Source organism: Mizuhopecten yessoensis, unplaced genomic scaffold, assembly GCF_002113885.1.
Source record: "Mizuhopecten yessoensis strain PY_sf001 unplaced genomic scaffold, ASM211388v2 scaffold10755, whole genome shotgun sequence".
Classification (NCBI taxonomy): domain Eukaryota; kingdom Metazoa; phylum Mollusca; class Bivalvia; order Pectinida; family Pectinidae; genus Mizuhopecten; species Mizuhopecten yessoensis.
This window is the reverse complement of record NW_018408705.1, coordinates 519,014-535,363: the sequence shown is the minus strand read 5'-3', so window position 1 is coordinate 535,363 and position 16,350 is coordinate 519,014. Positions and strand designations below refer to the sequence as shown.

The 16,350-nt window shown below is 35.1% G+C and overlaps 1 protein-coding gene and 1 long non-coding RNA gene across 2 annotated transcripts; both read left to right on the top strand.

The window, feature by feature from the left end:
* The first annotated feature begins 33 nt into the window (after positions 1-33).
* On the top strand, positions 34-8,864 carry LOC110462160 (60S ribosomal protein L4-A-like). Its single transcript, XM_021516003.1, has 9 exons — positions 34-109; positions 641-809; positions 3,173-3,418; positions 3,876-4,000; positions 4,427-4,556; positions 7,383-7,506; positions 7,793-7,876; positions 8,151-8,181; positions 8,590-8,864. Exons 1-9 carry the CDS (start codon positions 107-109, stop codon positions 8,728-8,730), a joined length of 1,053 nt encoding a protein of 350 aa, XP_021371678.1. The 5' UTR covers positions 34-106; the 3' UTR covers positions 8,731-8,864.
* On the top strand, positions 4,564-6,222 carry LOC110462161. Its single transcript, XR_002464242.1, has 2 exons — positions 4,564-5,787; positions 6,103-6,222. It is a non-coding gene; the product is annotated as an uncharacterized LOC110462161 (long non-coding RNA).
* Positions 8,865-16,350: the final 7,486 nt, after the last annotated feature.

Sequence of the window (16,350 nt, the reverse complement as noted above, 5' to 3'; positions counted from 1 at the left end):
AAGCCTTAAAAAAACATTATGACGATATATATTATTGCGAGATGTAATTCGGTCTTTTTCCGCCAAGTAGCCACGAGAAGTGCACGTTTTAACCCGCACAGCGAAAATGGTATTAATTTATTTTACAGATAAATAAGTTTTGTGATATAATATCGGTAGATAATTTTACATGCAGTGATTGAAACGTACTTGATGGTATAGCTTAAGTAGGAAATAAAGAACACAGTTGTTTAAATATCGCGGAAATAAAACGTTAATAGTTATACCACCGATATGGTAGCACGTGGACCAGTCACTTCGGCACATCTTATCCTTCCCTCAAAGTACAAATTTGCCGTCTTGTTTACACAAATCGTGTACTCGTGCCGTCTTGTTGATGATTGCACCAAGCAATCGGGTATTATTAATTGAATGAGAATCAATTCCTGGGCACAGGGTCTGGTGTCTGGGTTATTTCGGTCACAAATCGGTTATTCCAGTGGCAGTGCAATAATCATTGCAAGAATATTTTTACAAAACTACGTTTGTTCCATTATTAGAACCATTTAAAATGCTGTTATTCAGAAAGTACAACATATCTAGAAAATATGAAATGTACCAATAATGATGATAAGATTTGATGTCACCTTGCGTGTTTCAGGCTGCAAGACCGTTGATCAGCGTTTATGATAATAAGGGTGCCGGCACTGGCGTCAATGTCACCCTGCCAGCAGTGTTCAGAGCCCCCATCAGGCCAGACATAGTGACATTTGTGCACTCCGAAATGAGGAAGAACTCAAGGCAGCCATACGCTGTCAGCAAATATGCTGGCAAGTATATTTAGTTGTTTGATTACAAATAGCCGGGTTATCTGTATGTTTGAGAAAGAAATGTGGTGTGGCACTTCAATTTTCCATAGCTACTCTTTGTGAATAGTGATGACTTAATGAAGTTGCCAGATTAACATACAAGTCATAACTCCTCATGCATTTTTTACAAGTAGTGCATGGGTTTTAAATCTTGTAGACACCATGTCTTGCCCCACCCGTTAGCTAAAAAGTGCCTTATTTTCTCAAAATGACCAAACACTGGGAATTATATTTCCAATTTCAATACAAATAATGCTATATTTCCCAATCCATAAAGTAACGGGCTGTTACAAAATTTAGTTAACAAAAACACGGACATGGATTTAACAGAGTTTGTGGATATTGGATAAGTACTGCATGTATAGATGAAATCATGTAATTTAGTTGCAAAAGTCTATTGGATGTTTAATATACAAGTTGCATTTAATAATATACCACCTTCCTTTTTAGGGAAATTTTTTATCCATTTTCCAATTTAAATTAAAGGCCCATATTTCCCCAATCATCTTAAAATCATGTTCTCTGCACATTTTCGTAAACGCCACTACCAAAGAAATACACCAGTAAACCATGTATTTAAAAAGGCTTAGTTCTTCATAACAGAGTTATAAAGGAGGATTAGTTTTGCTTTCTTTGCATAGCGATGTTGACAAAATTGCGGCACATCAAGTCTGTTATGGCTGCTCTATTCTAGTTGTCATGCTTCGACGAAGTTGCCAGATCAACATACAAGTCATAACTCCTCATGCATTTTAAACAAGTAGTGCATGGGTTTTAAATCTTGTAGACACAATGTCTTACCCCACCTGTTAGTAGTTTTGCAAGAGGACAAGCTAGAAAATCATTCGATTAAAGTTAGTTAAATTACCTCTTGTATGATTCTAAAGCTCGAAATGTTTTTATTTAATGATGAAGGGAAAAAAGGAGATGGTTTGTGACTACAAAAAATAGAACATGCAGTGATTTTTTCCCAGTTTTACTGCTGAGTACATGCTGTTTCCCCTAGCTAAAAGTTCCTTATTTCCTCAAAATCACCAAACACTGAGAAATATATTCCCAATTTCAATACAAATAGTGCCACACTTTCCCAATTCATAAAGGAACAGGCTGTTATAAAATTTAGTTAACCAAAACACTGTTTTTGCATAGCGATGTTTACAAAATTGTGGCACATCAAGTCTGTTATGGCTGCTCTATTCTAGTTGTCATGCTTCGACGAAGTTGCCAGATCAACATACAAGTCATAACTCCTCATGCATTTTAAACAAGTAGTGCATGGGTTTTAAATCTTGTAGACACAATGTCTTACCCCACCTGTTAGTAGTTTTGCAAGAGGACAAGCTAGAAAATCATTCGATTAAAGTTAGTTAAATTACCTCTTGTATGATTCTAAAGCTCGAAATGTTTTTATTTAATGATGAAGGGAAATAAGGAGATGGTTTGTGACTACAAAAAATAGAACATGCAGTGATTTTTTCCCAGTTTTACTGCCGAGTACATGCTGTTTCCCCTAGCTAAAAGTTCCTTATTTCCTCAAAATCACCAAACACTGAGAAATATATTCCCAATTTCAATACAAATAGTGCCACACTTTCGCAGTTCATAAAGGAACAGGCTGTTGCAAAATTTAGTTAACCAAAACACTGTTTTTGCATAGCGATGTTGACAAAATTGTGGCACATCAAGTCTGTTATGGCTGCTCTATTCTAGTTGTCATGCTTCGACGAAGTTGCCAGATCAACATACAAGTCATAACTCCTCATGCATTTTATACATGTAGTGCATGGGTTTTAAATCTTGTAGACATAATTTCTTCCTGTAGCTTGCATGTCGCACACCGGCATATCCTTGATAGACTGAAGCTGTAAATAGGAAGCTAAACTCTAAAATCTAAGTAAAGCAATCCTAACCTACTTCTCCCATTTCCATAAGATGGCAAAGTATAAAATTCATTGTTGTTGTTTTTTGTGACTCGTAAGTACTATATAATGATTTTACTTTCATTTATGCTGCCACCTGTGCCAAGCATTTTGAAATTGGAAAATATGATCATAGAATGGATGGAATATGTTGAATTTTCCATTATAAACAAATATTGAAAAATCGGTGAAAGTTGGAGCACATCTGGTCTGTTATGGCCACTTTATAGTGGTCATGCTTCGACGATAGTGCCAGATTAATATACAAGTCATAACTCCTCATGCATTTTATGGTAGTGCATGAGTTTTAAATCTTGCAGACAGCATTAGTATTTATTAACCAATTCCAGCAAAATTTCTAAGATTATTGATAAATATACATGAATTATGGTAATTCTTGTTCAGGTCACCAAACATCTGCTGAGTCCTGGGGAACTGGACGTGCTGTGGCTCGTATCCCCCGTGTACGTGGAGGTGGTACCCACAGGTCTGGCCAGGGAGCCTTCGGTAACATGTGTCGTGGAGGACGTATGTTTGCACCAACCAAGACCTGGCGTAGGTGGCATCGCAAGATCAACATCAACCAGAGGCGTTATGCTCTGTGTTCAGCCATTGCTGCCACAGGAATCCCAGCCTTGGTGATGTCCAAAGGTACATCAGCATTTCAGGCTTGCTGCATTAGCAAACATTTTTAAATTTTCCACATGATTCATTTTGACATTAATAAGGTCAAATTCTGGTTCTTTTGCCCACATTATATGCTGTTAAATATATAACTAGTTTTGATTATCATCAAAATGAAACCAATAAAACACATGCCATTTTTCTCTTCTGCTCCCTGTAAGTTCCATAATTTCATTGTAAAAACAGTGTTCAATCCAATTTCATAAAATAGTAAGTATCTGCAACACACTGATGTGTTATCAAGTAGCAACCCTGTTCAGAACATGTTTTTATGGGATGATCTTCCTTTGGTCTGTTTTTTTGAGACATCTTTGATTATACAGGGCATACGGACATAACATTTAAAATGATCCAGATAATGTTGAAGCGAGAAAATTTTATTTTATATAGAAATTACATTCCATAATATGTGGATTTTTGACAGGCCACAGAATAGAAGAATTACAGGAAGTACCTTTGGTGGTCTGTGATAAGGTCCAGGAATTTAAAAAGACAAAGGAGGCTGTCAGTTTGTTGAAGACTCTAAAAGCATGGAACGACATTCAGAAGGTGAACAAGTCGAGAATTTACAGTCAAAAATGTTAAGAATGGATATTAAGTTTATGCGATTTAAAGAACTTGCCTAAATTATGATTATAAACAATAAGAAAAAGATAATCAAAGGGGTAAGGACAGCACAGTTGGTCCAATCGATTCAATACTTTATTTGAACCTATGTAATATGAAATATTGAGTTTTGTTGTCCTTGCTCCTTACATTTTCATGTCCTACTTCGAGGACTCTCGTATACTTAAAGTAAGCGAGAGCAGAATTAACCTGCATTTCTAGTTATCAACAACTTCTAAGGATGTTTCTCCAGTCCCAGGTAATAACAAAAAGGGGAAATGTTTTAAAACAATACCGAAGATTTGATAAGGTAATTACCGAGATGGGTTGTTACTGTACATAAAATAACCAGTTATAATTCATTTGTAGGTTTACAACTCCAAACGCTTCAGAGCAGGAAAAGGTAAAATGAGGAATAGGCGCCGTATCATGCGAAGAGGCCCCCTGGTTATTTATAAAGAGGATAATGGCATATCCAAAGCATTCAGAAATATTCCAGGTTTGTAACAAGTTGTGGTTTATATCAGTTTAACAGTTTAGGTGATCTCATGTCTGGACAAGTTGAAACCAGTTACATACATTTATAGAAGAAGATAATGGGATTTAAGCATTTCTGCAAATCACAAATGATTTTGAGAACCAAAAATTATAATACATTTTCATATTTTTGTTTTCTCAGTTCTACAGCAGGTATCTGTGATGATAAATTAAGCATTAAAACAATTGTTTTGCTCCAATCGTTCATAATTTGTTGTCAAAATGCGCACACAAGCTCATTACATGTTGTCCACTGATTTTGGGTGAAGCAATAGTACTGGTTAGTTTAAAAACATGATGATATAGTAATATATATATTTCAAGCAAAATCCAAAACAATATTTGATATCGCTCGCTGATCAAGGCATATCCCAAGACATTTTTGAAAATTTCGATAAAGCTTGCGATTTCATTCAGGCCCTGAAATGCGTTTTTGTCTTGGCTCTTCACATTCTTATTGTCTTGTGACTTGAAATTAGTAAAGTTGATGCTCGATGATAACCGACGGGGCATGACTGAAGCTATTTTAAAAAAACATGTTCATACAGATTTTAAATAGCTTGTTATTAACAGGTCTTGTGAAGTGCATCAATAAATGCATATTAGTTTTATTTGGTGCAGTTTTTTATTGTTTTTCTGTTTGGGATTCTTGAAATTTCAAATGCATAAAATTGATTCCACCAAATAATGCGTTGCCCTATGGTCTGTTTTTGAGATCACTCAAAGAACCAATATATAACCAGCAGGTCTGAATCGATTTTCAAAAATAAGGTTGAGGCTTAAATGATAATAAATGCATTGTAAACTGCATATTAAAATGCAATTTGTCATTACATGACATTTTAATTGCTAAAAATTGGAAATTGATACAGATAATGCTACAAAATGATGAGCTGCCTTTTGGTCCGTGTTTTTGAGATCGGTAGATCACTCAATGATATGACAAGGCATGTCTGAAGCTATTAAAAATAAATCGAGGTTGAAACATGTATTTTAATTAAATATATTTTAAATAAATTTCTTGATTAATTCCATTTCTAAAATTTTAATATAGTAATAAAAAAAATGTTTTCTAAATTTCTGAAAATTTCTCCATAACTTTACATGGAATTGAAACTACTTTCATTGTACAATTGGGGCTTGAAAAGTTGAGCATAATTATTTTTTGTCTTGGCTGGACTTTTATTGCGTAGGTCAAATAGTTCTTGAAAAATAATACAGATAATGCTAGCAAATGATGAGCTGCCTTTTGGTCCGTGTTTTTGAGATCAGTAGATCACTCAATGATATGTGGCAAGGCATGTCTGAAGCTAAAAAAAAATAGAGGTTGAAGCATATATTTTATATGTAATATTATTTATTGTTTTTGATTATTTCCATTACTAAAATTTTAATATAGTAATAAAAAAAATCTATTGTTTTCTAAATTTCTGAAAATTTCTCCATAACTTCACATGGAATTTAAACTAGTTTCATTGTACAATTGGGGCTTGACATTTATTGCGTAGGTCAAATAGTTCTTGAAAAAATATCGCAGTCGTGCTAGCAAATGATGAGCTGCCTTTTGGTCCGTGTTTTTGAGATCAGTAGATCACTCGGTGATATGTGGCGAGGCATGTCTGAAGCTATTAAAAATAAATAGAGGTTGAAGCATATATCTTAAATGTAATATTATTTATTGTTTTTGTTTCTAAAATTTTTATATAGTAATAAAAAATATCTATTGTTTTCTAAATTTCTGAAAATTTCTCCATAACCTCACAGAATTTTAAATAGTTTCATTGTATAATCAAATTCTGTCTTGGCTTGATATTTATTGGGTAGGTAAAATAGTTCTTGAAAAATAATGCAGTCGTGCTAGCAAATGATGAGCTGCCTTTTGGTCCGTGTTTTTGAGATCGGTAGATCACTCAATGATATGTGGCGAGGCATGTCTGAAGCTATTAAAAACAAAGAGGTTGAAGCATATATTTTGAATGTAATATTATTTATTGTTTTTAATTATTTCCATTTCTAAAATTTTAATGTAGTAATAAAAAAAATCTATTTCTAAACTTCTGAAAATTTCTCCATAACTTCACATGGAATTTAAACTAGTTTCATTGTACAATTGGGGTTTGAAAAGTGAGCATAAACAAATTTTGTCTTGGCTGGACATTCATTGCATCGGTCAATAGTTCTCGAAAATTAATGTAGTCGTGCTACCAAATGATGAGCTGCCTTTTGGTCCGTGTTTTTGAGATCGGTAGATTGCTCAATGATATGTGGCGAGGCATGTCTGAAGCTATTGAAAGTATGTTTAGGTTAAAGGAAATATTTTTTTAGTGTATTATTATTTATTTTTCTTGTTATTTCTATTTCTCCATAATTTTAAATGGAATTTAAACTAGTTTCATTGTACTTGAAAACTAAATATATTCAGTTTTTGTCTTCGCTGGACATTTAAGTTATGTGGGCCAAGTGGTTTTTGATCAATAATACAGATACTGCTATCAAATGATGAGCTGCCTTTTGGTCCGTGTTTTTGAGATCGGTAGATCACTCAATGATATGACAAGGCATGTCTGAAGCTAATAAAAATAAATTGAGGTTGAAGCCAATACTTGTATTGTTTCTTATTTTACGTGATTATTTACATTTCTTTATGTTAACCTGGTATTTCAAAGATCAGGGTTTGAAGATTTCTCCACAACTTTTGTTTACTTTATATGAAATTAAAATTTCCCATGAGAAACTGATGTTTTATGCTTCCTGCACTCCTTATATGTTTTGCACTCTTTTCTTCCAGGTATTACCCTCATAAATGTTTCACGTCTGAATCTTCTAAAAATTGCACCTGGTGGCCATGTTGGACGTTTCTGTATTTGGACAGAGGGTGCATTCAGACAATTGGATGAATTATACAAATTTAAGTAAGTATTGCAAAAGATTAATGTGTTGCTTTTGCTCTAAAAATATTCAGACAATTGGATGATTTAAAGATTACTGTGTTGCTTTTACTCCAAAAATATCACTTTAATACCTATTTGACATTGGTTTCCTTGCATTTCTTTCCAATAATGCATGCATAATATTGAATTGTTCATGTCCTGTGACGAATATTTATCAAAATTAAGAGGTTTCCATTGAAAATGTGATAAATTGTAAATGTCTTGTTGCAGCAATGAATTCACAAATGTTTTACCTTTTTCTCCTCAGAATTCCTGACCAGAAAATGGTTAATACTGATCTTGGAAAACTTTTAACATCAGATGCTATCCAGTGTGCTATAAGAGCTCCAAAGTAAGTGAACACAGTTCAATCTTGTTTGGCTTTTGAATAATTATATATAAAAACTGAAAAGCCAATTAATTACTCAATATTTGTTGATAAAAAGATAAGAAAATGAAAGGTTTTTTTACCGTCTATATTACTTCTTTGACCCATATATATATATATATATATATATAGCGATATATATATATACATGTACTCGTGTGTCAATATTTGTAGATATTGCAGTTTACAAACACATTTTCCTTATATATGTTATAATTTTCAAATTATTTCTTTACAGACGTCAAATGAAGAGGATTACCAGAAATAGAGTAAGTTTTGTCGTAAAATGTTCGATCAAAATAAGCTTATCAATCTCCCTCCTCCTTCGACTTCGTTTCCATTCTTTGATGTCAAGAGACCCTTAATGCCAAAGTTCTCTTAAATAGTTTATTTCATCGAAATACCTGAATTATTGAATGTTTTCACTACAAAGAGGCAGGAGTTGAAAAATAATAATATTGTGAAAATAAAGGTTCGCACTAAAACTATCTTTGTCGATAATATATAAACCATAGAACATTTACACCTTGTTTATTCAAATGTCGTCAAAAAATTACCTTGGAGATGTTAACATTTCAAAATGTAAACTCATCAGAGTGACCTGAAACAAAATTGATCAATGTTACATACAAACCAGAACGTTTCCAATAACCTACATTTTCGTTTTCCTGTTGCAGATGAAGCCAAGGAAGTTTTTACCTGATAATATGCCTAAGAGTAAGAAGGTCAAAGCTGCTGCTGCCGCTGCCAGAGCAAAATCTGGTCCTGCCAAGGGAAAACCAGTAGTAGCCAAGGGCAAGGGAAAGGCAAAGAAGTAGAGGCCTTTTTGTCTTTTCATAAAAAATATAATGAACAGTTGGAATAAACACCATGCATGGACAGCCTGTTTGTGGACACCATTGTGAGCACAGCGGCAGACCAACACGTTCTCCATTAAAAGTTACAGATGTTATCAATGTGTTGATTTGTTTATTGAAGTGGGTTTTTTCTAAAACTATCTTAGATTATCTAATTTTAATTCATGAAGTTCAACCATCTTCTTGTGGATTCACAAACTTAATTTTATGTGTACATTTTCAAAAGAAATGCCCATCACATCATTCATTACATTCCCTGCTTCCTTAAGTAGCTTTTGGCAACTTCTAACATTTTCTATTTTGAAAGAAAATAATAATTTATTTTGCTAATTTGATTTTGCTTCTAAATAACTTTTAAAGATTTAGATCTACGGGGCGAGATGTCGGAAAGTTAACTAGGTAAACGCATGACCAATTATCTAAAACTTCAAAACATTTCAATATAAATCTGAATAGTCTGCAAAAATGTTTTACATTGCCTTATTACTCAGATGCATGCCATTTTACATATTTATATTGAATAATTTACTAGCTCCTTGGATGAAATTTGATATTCACGTATGCAATAAACTGCTGTGACTAGTCATAGACTGAACATAAAGGTAGAGTTACAGCACTTAGTGTAGCAAAACTAAGAAGCGTTCCAGTTTTAAATCAACTCTAATGGCGTTCAACCTATACAAAGGAAATGGTTTGATAGTCGTTTTGCTGTTTAGTACTGTACCTGTATTGCTGGTCATTCCTTTTACATCTTTCAATTTCAAAATGGGCTAAACATCACGTCAAGGTTATGTAGCTGAATTATGTCTATTGGTCAACTGTAGTTGTACAGCCATCAGGTGGTCAATAGAGATTCCCAGGTCTCCAGCCTGTACCTTCAATTATCACTAATTGATCAGATCTCCATTCCTCTTTAGATGATCGACCAGTTAGCTTCCTGTCCTTTCATCAACCACAACACCATTCATATTTTGTTTCACAATAACTCCTTGTTCTCAACACCCTGTCTTCAGTTTAATTCTGTTCTCACGATTACAATTTCTAATTACATAACACACTGTCTTCAAATCTTTCTATTTCACACTGTCATATTTGAAAGATCAATAACTGTGTAAGGTATATAATGTGCCTAGACAAATCTTGTCTTTACGATCTATAAAGGGTAACGGGTCCAGTTGGGTCTCTTGTTCAACTTTCTACGGATATCACAATGAAAGTGTTTAAAGAAAACTATCGAAGATACCAAAAAAATCACAATTCATAACTAGAAATTGATGACGACCAGGACAAAATATGATAAACAGACATTTTGACGTTATAGTATGAAGGTTGAGAATCTTCCATCACAACATCCCGCCATGTTAATCTAGGTTAAATCCAAGTTATGTTGCGTACTCCTAGTGAGACAACAAACAAAAAGGCATTCTCGCCTTCATATCCCAAAAAGAAGTAACATATTTCCCAAAGACACCATAAAGGCGACCATAAATTTGTCCGTACTCTTCATCAACCTGTATCTTTGGAAACCATGTGTAGTTAGTTTGTACATTAGCAGCCGATATATTCCTATCACGAAAATCTTATTATTCAAAACAAATTTTTGACTACCAAATCAACTGCGACATGTAAACACCATAGGCTTGGGAAGCAGAGATGTCAATATCAAGAAAGAGGAAGTTGACCATTCGAAAATCGACAGCTTAGTAGAAGCCGTCTCAGTTGGTCATGTTGCAAGTAAAATCGAGGTAAGCGATTGACTAGATAGGGATTGTTTACCAGCCCTCATATTAAAGCAAAAACAAATTGGCCAGAAGAGGGGCACAAAGTGTTCCCATGGAAATGCCAAAGGAAAATCTTGTCGCCAAACTCAACAAAAATAATTGTCCACCAGAATTCAATCCTGGTGATTTTTTATGATTTCATTCTCTATCGTTATAAAAAAATCTCTGATTTAGATAGAGTTCCTACATGAATTAGGTACTAGTGAGCTTATATGCCATGTTGAAACGTCTTCGTCCTTGCGTCAACTCTTTTTTTGGCAAAGGGGGACCCAATATTTTTCAAATGTTGGGTTTGCCCCTCACTCCTTTGCGGTAGAAGGCAGTGCCCATAAAAGGAAATAAAGATAATCTTAAAAATCCTTTCTACTCCATAAACAGATGGATATTTAATCTAACCAAACTGGAAAAAAACAGATCAGTCTGTAAAGCAATGGTTCTTCAGGAACGGAGAGTATTTTAATCAAATTTAATTCAGAGCATCCTTGAGCAAATGGGGCTCAAATTTGTATAAACAGAAGTTGCCGACCCACAATAGCACTTCAGAATGAAGTATCCACACTCGCACATCTATGCTTCCAAGATTTGCCTTTCCGTTGATCCGTCTCTATAGCTGGGGGCTTAATTTAGCTCACTGGTCAAACCAAGGAGAGTGATGGCATCCCCACCCTACAACTATATATACATTTGTCTGTCATAAAGAGAATATAATACATACATGCTTCTAGGAAAGGCCCCAGTTTTCATCCCTGCCTCCTTGGCTCTTCATGATACGGCATACAGATTGTTGGGGGCTTTCGGCATGGTATTTCAGTGAGATAGCACTATAAAGTCGGCATCAGACCCGCGCTATCACAAGAAGGCAGGCACATCAACATACCCTGGCTCCTGCATACACACACGCAAGCACGCGTACACTAAAGCACATGGAGGCACGTCCTTATTAAATGACCTTAACTGTTAATAGGACGTTAAACAAAAGTAAACCCTGTACGAGGCTGTCCTGCACAGAGAGCATACACTAGATATAACATGGCAACATTTGAAATCTTTCTCTTAAACTGTATACGCATCAACAAATATTTAAACCATATATAATATGAAGCATCCTTGGTCTCTGACCTGGGAAGCAATTGTTGTATAGGAAGAATAGCGCTCCCCTAAAGGCTGGGATCAGCTAGAACGGGGGGAATTAGGGTGTTTAAGTTTTTGAAAGCCTTCTTTCCAGGAAAGATTGAAATATATACTAAACAAATATACTGCAAACCATTCCTAGGACATTAAGGGAATCAAATGTAAAATGATAAAGGGTGCAGCTGCTGAGAGGCAGTCCCAGACTAGTTGTCGTTTTATACGTTTTTATTTTTATTTAGTGATATTTTTTTAATATTTTGACACACAGTTTATATTCAGGTGAGCGGAACAGACCAGCTTTGTTGTGCTTTTTACAAAATATTATTAATATCGTACAACCATATTTATTTCGCCTTCGTTGGAAAAGAGCTGTCACAACACGAGAACGAAGGCGTTAAACATTTAGTTTGGCATGACGTATGGTAGTGTTAACAGTTGAAAAGTGAAAAAAAAATGAATTCATCAAAATCCACTTAAATTACGACTTTAATCCTTCATTACTGTATGTATTAGCACTGGGACCTAAGAATTTGTTCAAGCTATATTTGGACCTAAACTAAGGTGTTCAGAGTAATGTTTATAATCATCGGGGTTGGCATTTTACCGAAAGTCGATCTAAAACCCCTAGAAAATGTATATTACTCTAAACATTTTAGTTAAGGTCCAAATATAGCTGTAACAAATTATCAGGTCTCTGTGTTTATTAGTATGGGCCTCTTTAGTTATCAAGCAATCTTTGTTTACTTTGTAGTGTTTAAAAAAAAACAAAATTACATATTTAACTTATTAAATGCTTCGTCTTCATACACAACTACGTTGAACAAACTATCATGCAGATTGTGTGGTTTGGACATCGAAGTCAAGAAATGTAGATCTTGTGTTTCGCCTTTTGTCCGTCGTTGTCCGTCGTCCGTCGTGCGTCCGTAAACAGTTTGTATTTTCGACTTCTTCTCCAAAACCCCTTAACCAATTTCGATGAAATTTTGCAGGGACCTTCCATGGACAAAGGTCAACAAAAATAGTGGCCGGTTTAGTCCTAAGCCCCCAGGGGCCTGAGGGGCGGGGCCAAAAAGGGTCAAATTGACTAACATTTCAAAAATCTTCTTCTCAAGATCCAGATATGGTAGAATCAAATACTCTTCATATATGGAAGGGTCTTAAGGTGCTTTACCAAAATTGTGAATTTCTTGACCCTTGGGTCTCACGTTGCCCCCTGGGGAGGGGGTAAACTTTACTATAGTTTATATAGGGAAATGACATTTTGGACCAACATTTGTTTAATTTCCATTGGAAGTAATTCAATTTGGGTTAGCATTATCAGTATTAGGTAGCAGTTTGATAATAAGCACATATGAGCCCTGACTGACCCCCAGGGGCTGATGGGTGGGGCCAAAAAGGGTCGAATTTACTGAAATTTCAAAAATCTTGTTCTTAAGACCCAGATATGGTAGTATCAAATACTCTTCATAGATGGAAGGGTCTTAAGGTTTATGACCCTAGGGTCTCACGTTTACCCCCTGGGGAAGGATGGGGGGGGGCAAATTTATTTAGGTTTTTAATGGCAAATGATACTTTGAATATTACATGTTAATAACTTGATTGGAATAATAACCTTGAGCTGACAGTTTGATACTTTGAAAGTTTTGAGCCAGCCCTACCCCCAAGGGCTGTAGGGTGTGGGCTCAAAGGAGTCAGTGTACTAAAATTTCTTCATTTTCCTTGTTTAGAATCAGAGGTGCTAGTTTCAAATACTTTTTAGTCTGAAATATGTATGCTAGATATTGAATAAGGTGGTTTTATTGTTTTTTGTCACTTTGAATAATATTTCTGTTCATGTTAAAAACAAAATCAACTCTCTGTATAAATATATCAGGTGACTGTTAAGGCCCATGGGCCTCTTGTCTAATTAGGACTTCAAGCTGCTACATCTTTGAATGATAGACCTTACATATCTGACCCTCAGGGAGCCGAACATTTGTAAATATTGGCATGTTTAGGCCTTTCCTGACGTGTAAAGAGTAATATTAGACGTTATTGGGATTAGGATTAAACGTCGGTAAAACGCCACCTCTCAATGAAATACCGCCCAGAGTTGATCTACACCCCTAAAACATCTAATGTTACTCTACGCATCACGATAGATGCTAGCTGTAGCCCATTCTCGGGGCCCTGTAATTTGACCAACTCTGAAATGGAATCAAATTCATCATGCACTCGTTTTACGATACTCACCAGACCCTCCACGAAAATCGTCTTAGCCCTGCATCATAAATCAGAAAGAGATTGACTGGTTGCAAAGGCCCTATAACCACGGATAATAATTTGTGAACCGCTTTGAGACGACATACGAACTAGGTTGTGATAAAGCGGTAAAGAACCTCGAATTATTATTCATTATTTTAAGTGGGTTAGTGCCATTCATTCAAGCATACCGCTGCTAAAAATAATAACACTATCCCCTTATTCAAAAGTTGTTCAAATAATTACACATTTGAGAAATGTGACCTTGAAAATGGACGGAGACTATATATATATATATATTCATTTGAACAAGTATAGAAGCGCCGCTTCCTAGCATGTATTTGGCCGAATGTCACGACCATAGACATCCAGGTTATGTAGCTGTGTAAAGGTTTTGACAAATATGACCCATGTTACCCTAAAAGTGGGCCAAGATCATAAGTTCAGTTAACTTGGTAGACTTTCATCCTGTCACGCTACTTGCCAAAATATCACGATTCTATGCCTATTAGTTATTTAGAAGTTGTTCAAACGTTTTTACACATTTGACCCGTGACCTTGAAAGAAAGTCAAGGTCACTCGATCATTTTGAAATGGTTGCGGTTTATCCCTGCATGCTGCTTGCCAGATATCACTGTAGGCATTGAAGTTATTCAGACGAAGTGGTTTTAACACATTTGAACTCTGTGACCAAAAAATGACTATGGTAATTAATTTTAACGAACTTGTTAGTGCCCCATCTAAGTGTTCTACTTGCTAAAACTCACCAAGACCTCTTTGTATCCAGGGGTCGTTTAAGGTTTGAGAACATATTTGAACCCCGTGGTGTTGGAAGTAGGTCAAGTTCTTTCATTTGAGGACACTTATAGCCCATTCATATCGGCATGCTACTGACCACATACCATTACCCTAGACGTCTTGTTTATTTAGAAGATGTTGTTCATATTGTAAAGGTTTTAAAACTTGGTGCCCCTGTGACTGTAGTACTTATATTAATAGTATATTACTATTTAAAGTAATTACTATTACACTGAAAAGTGTCTCGTTGTCAGAAGCTACGATATCGCAGCTACTGAGACCTTTAAAGAAAGGCAAGGTATTTCATTAACAAATCTTGAATGGTCTGCATAGCTCACCTGGTATTAATGTCATACTTGTAACCTTGAAAGTGGCCTAAATAAAGCTACAGGCAAAATATCAGTTTCAGACTCAAAAGTAATTGATAAGAACCTGTTAAAAGATTTAAACATATTTGACCTATGTGACCTTAAAAGTCAAAGAAGGACATTAAGTTGAGCAAACTTAATACCTTCATCCCAGAATACAACTTGCCAAATATCACCACACCATAACTTGTGTTTATTGAAAATATGTCTTTTAAAGGTTTATACACAATTGACCAAATGTGACCTTGAACGTCTGACAAGGCCATTCACATGAACAAAATTGATATGTCTTCATCTGAGCAGGCTACTGATCAAATATCACAACCCTTTGCATTTTGGTTTTTCATGTAATTCTTTTAAACAAACAAACAAACATCCCAACATGCTACTGGCTAAATGTTATCCATTTTTTTTTACTTGGGAAAGTCGTTTAAATTTGTTTGACATATTTGACCCATGTGGCCTTGAATATGGTTGAAGGTCATTCATTTAAACAAAGTTGATAAACCTTCATGCCAGCACGCTACTGGCCAAATTTCATTTCTCTAGCAATTTCGGTTGGTATTCAGAAGTTGTTTAAAATTATCTTTTTTTTATATATTTTTGACACAGGTGACCTTGGATATTTGTCAAGGTCGTTCATTTGAAGAAGGTTCTCCTTCATGCCACCCTGGATCTTTCGATTATTCAGAAGAGTGCATGCAAGAGGTATTTTTTTAAACAATTGACCCATGCATGCGACCATGAATATGGGGCAGGTTATTAATTTGAACAAATTTGGTAGCCCTTCATTCCAGCATGCTTGTTAGGTGAGCTAACGATTAGGCCTATTGGTTATGCAGAAGTTTTTAAAAGACGCTGCACTTTGGCACATGCTCATTTGGCCCTTCAGATAGATTGTGAAGTAAATATTTCCGAGGGAAGGTGGTAGCATTGCTCAGAGTATTATTGCTAATACATACTTAATGCTAAATTGTTATGAACAAGAACAATCAATGTTCAAAATAAATTTATTTTGATATTGGTGTATATAGTACATATATATACAGTTATACACATTACAGTTACATCAACATGATCAAAGGGATACATGCAATACTAGATGTACCATGGGACCAATTAACATATTTCCCCAAAATTACATTTTTATTTTAACAAAACATTGACACTATTAACTGTAATATTTCTGTCCCTTTTTGCCCTCTGGTTTTTCTTTCTCACCACATTTCCACTCACTTGATAGGTGTAAACTGCTCTAGTTA

Bases quoted from the DNA above. Each gene is read 5' to 3' on its own strand.
- LOC110462160 (XM_021516003.1), top strand. The intron at 4,001-4,426 runs GTGAACAAGTCG...ATTCATTTGTAG, and splicing joins CATGGAACGACATTCAGAAG to GTTTACAACTCCAAACGCTT. The intron at 7,877-8,150 runs GTAAGTGAACAC...ATTTCTTTACAG, and splicing joins TGTGCTATAAGAGCTCCAAA to ACGTCAAATGAAGAGGATTA.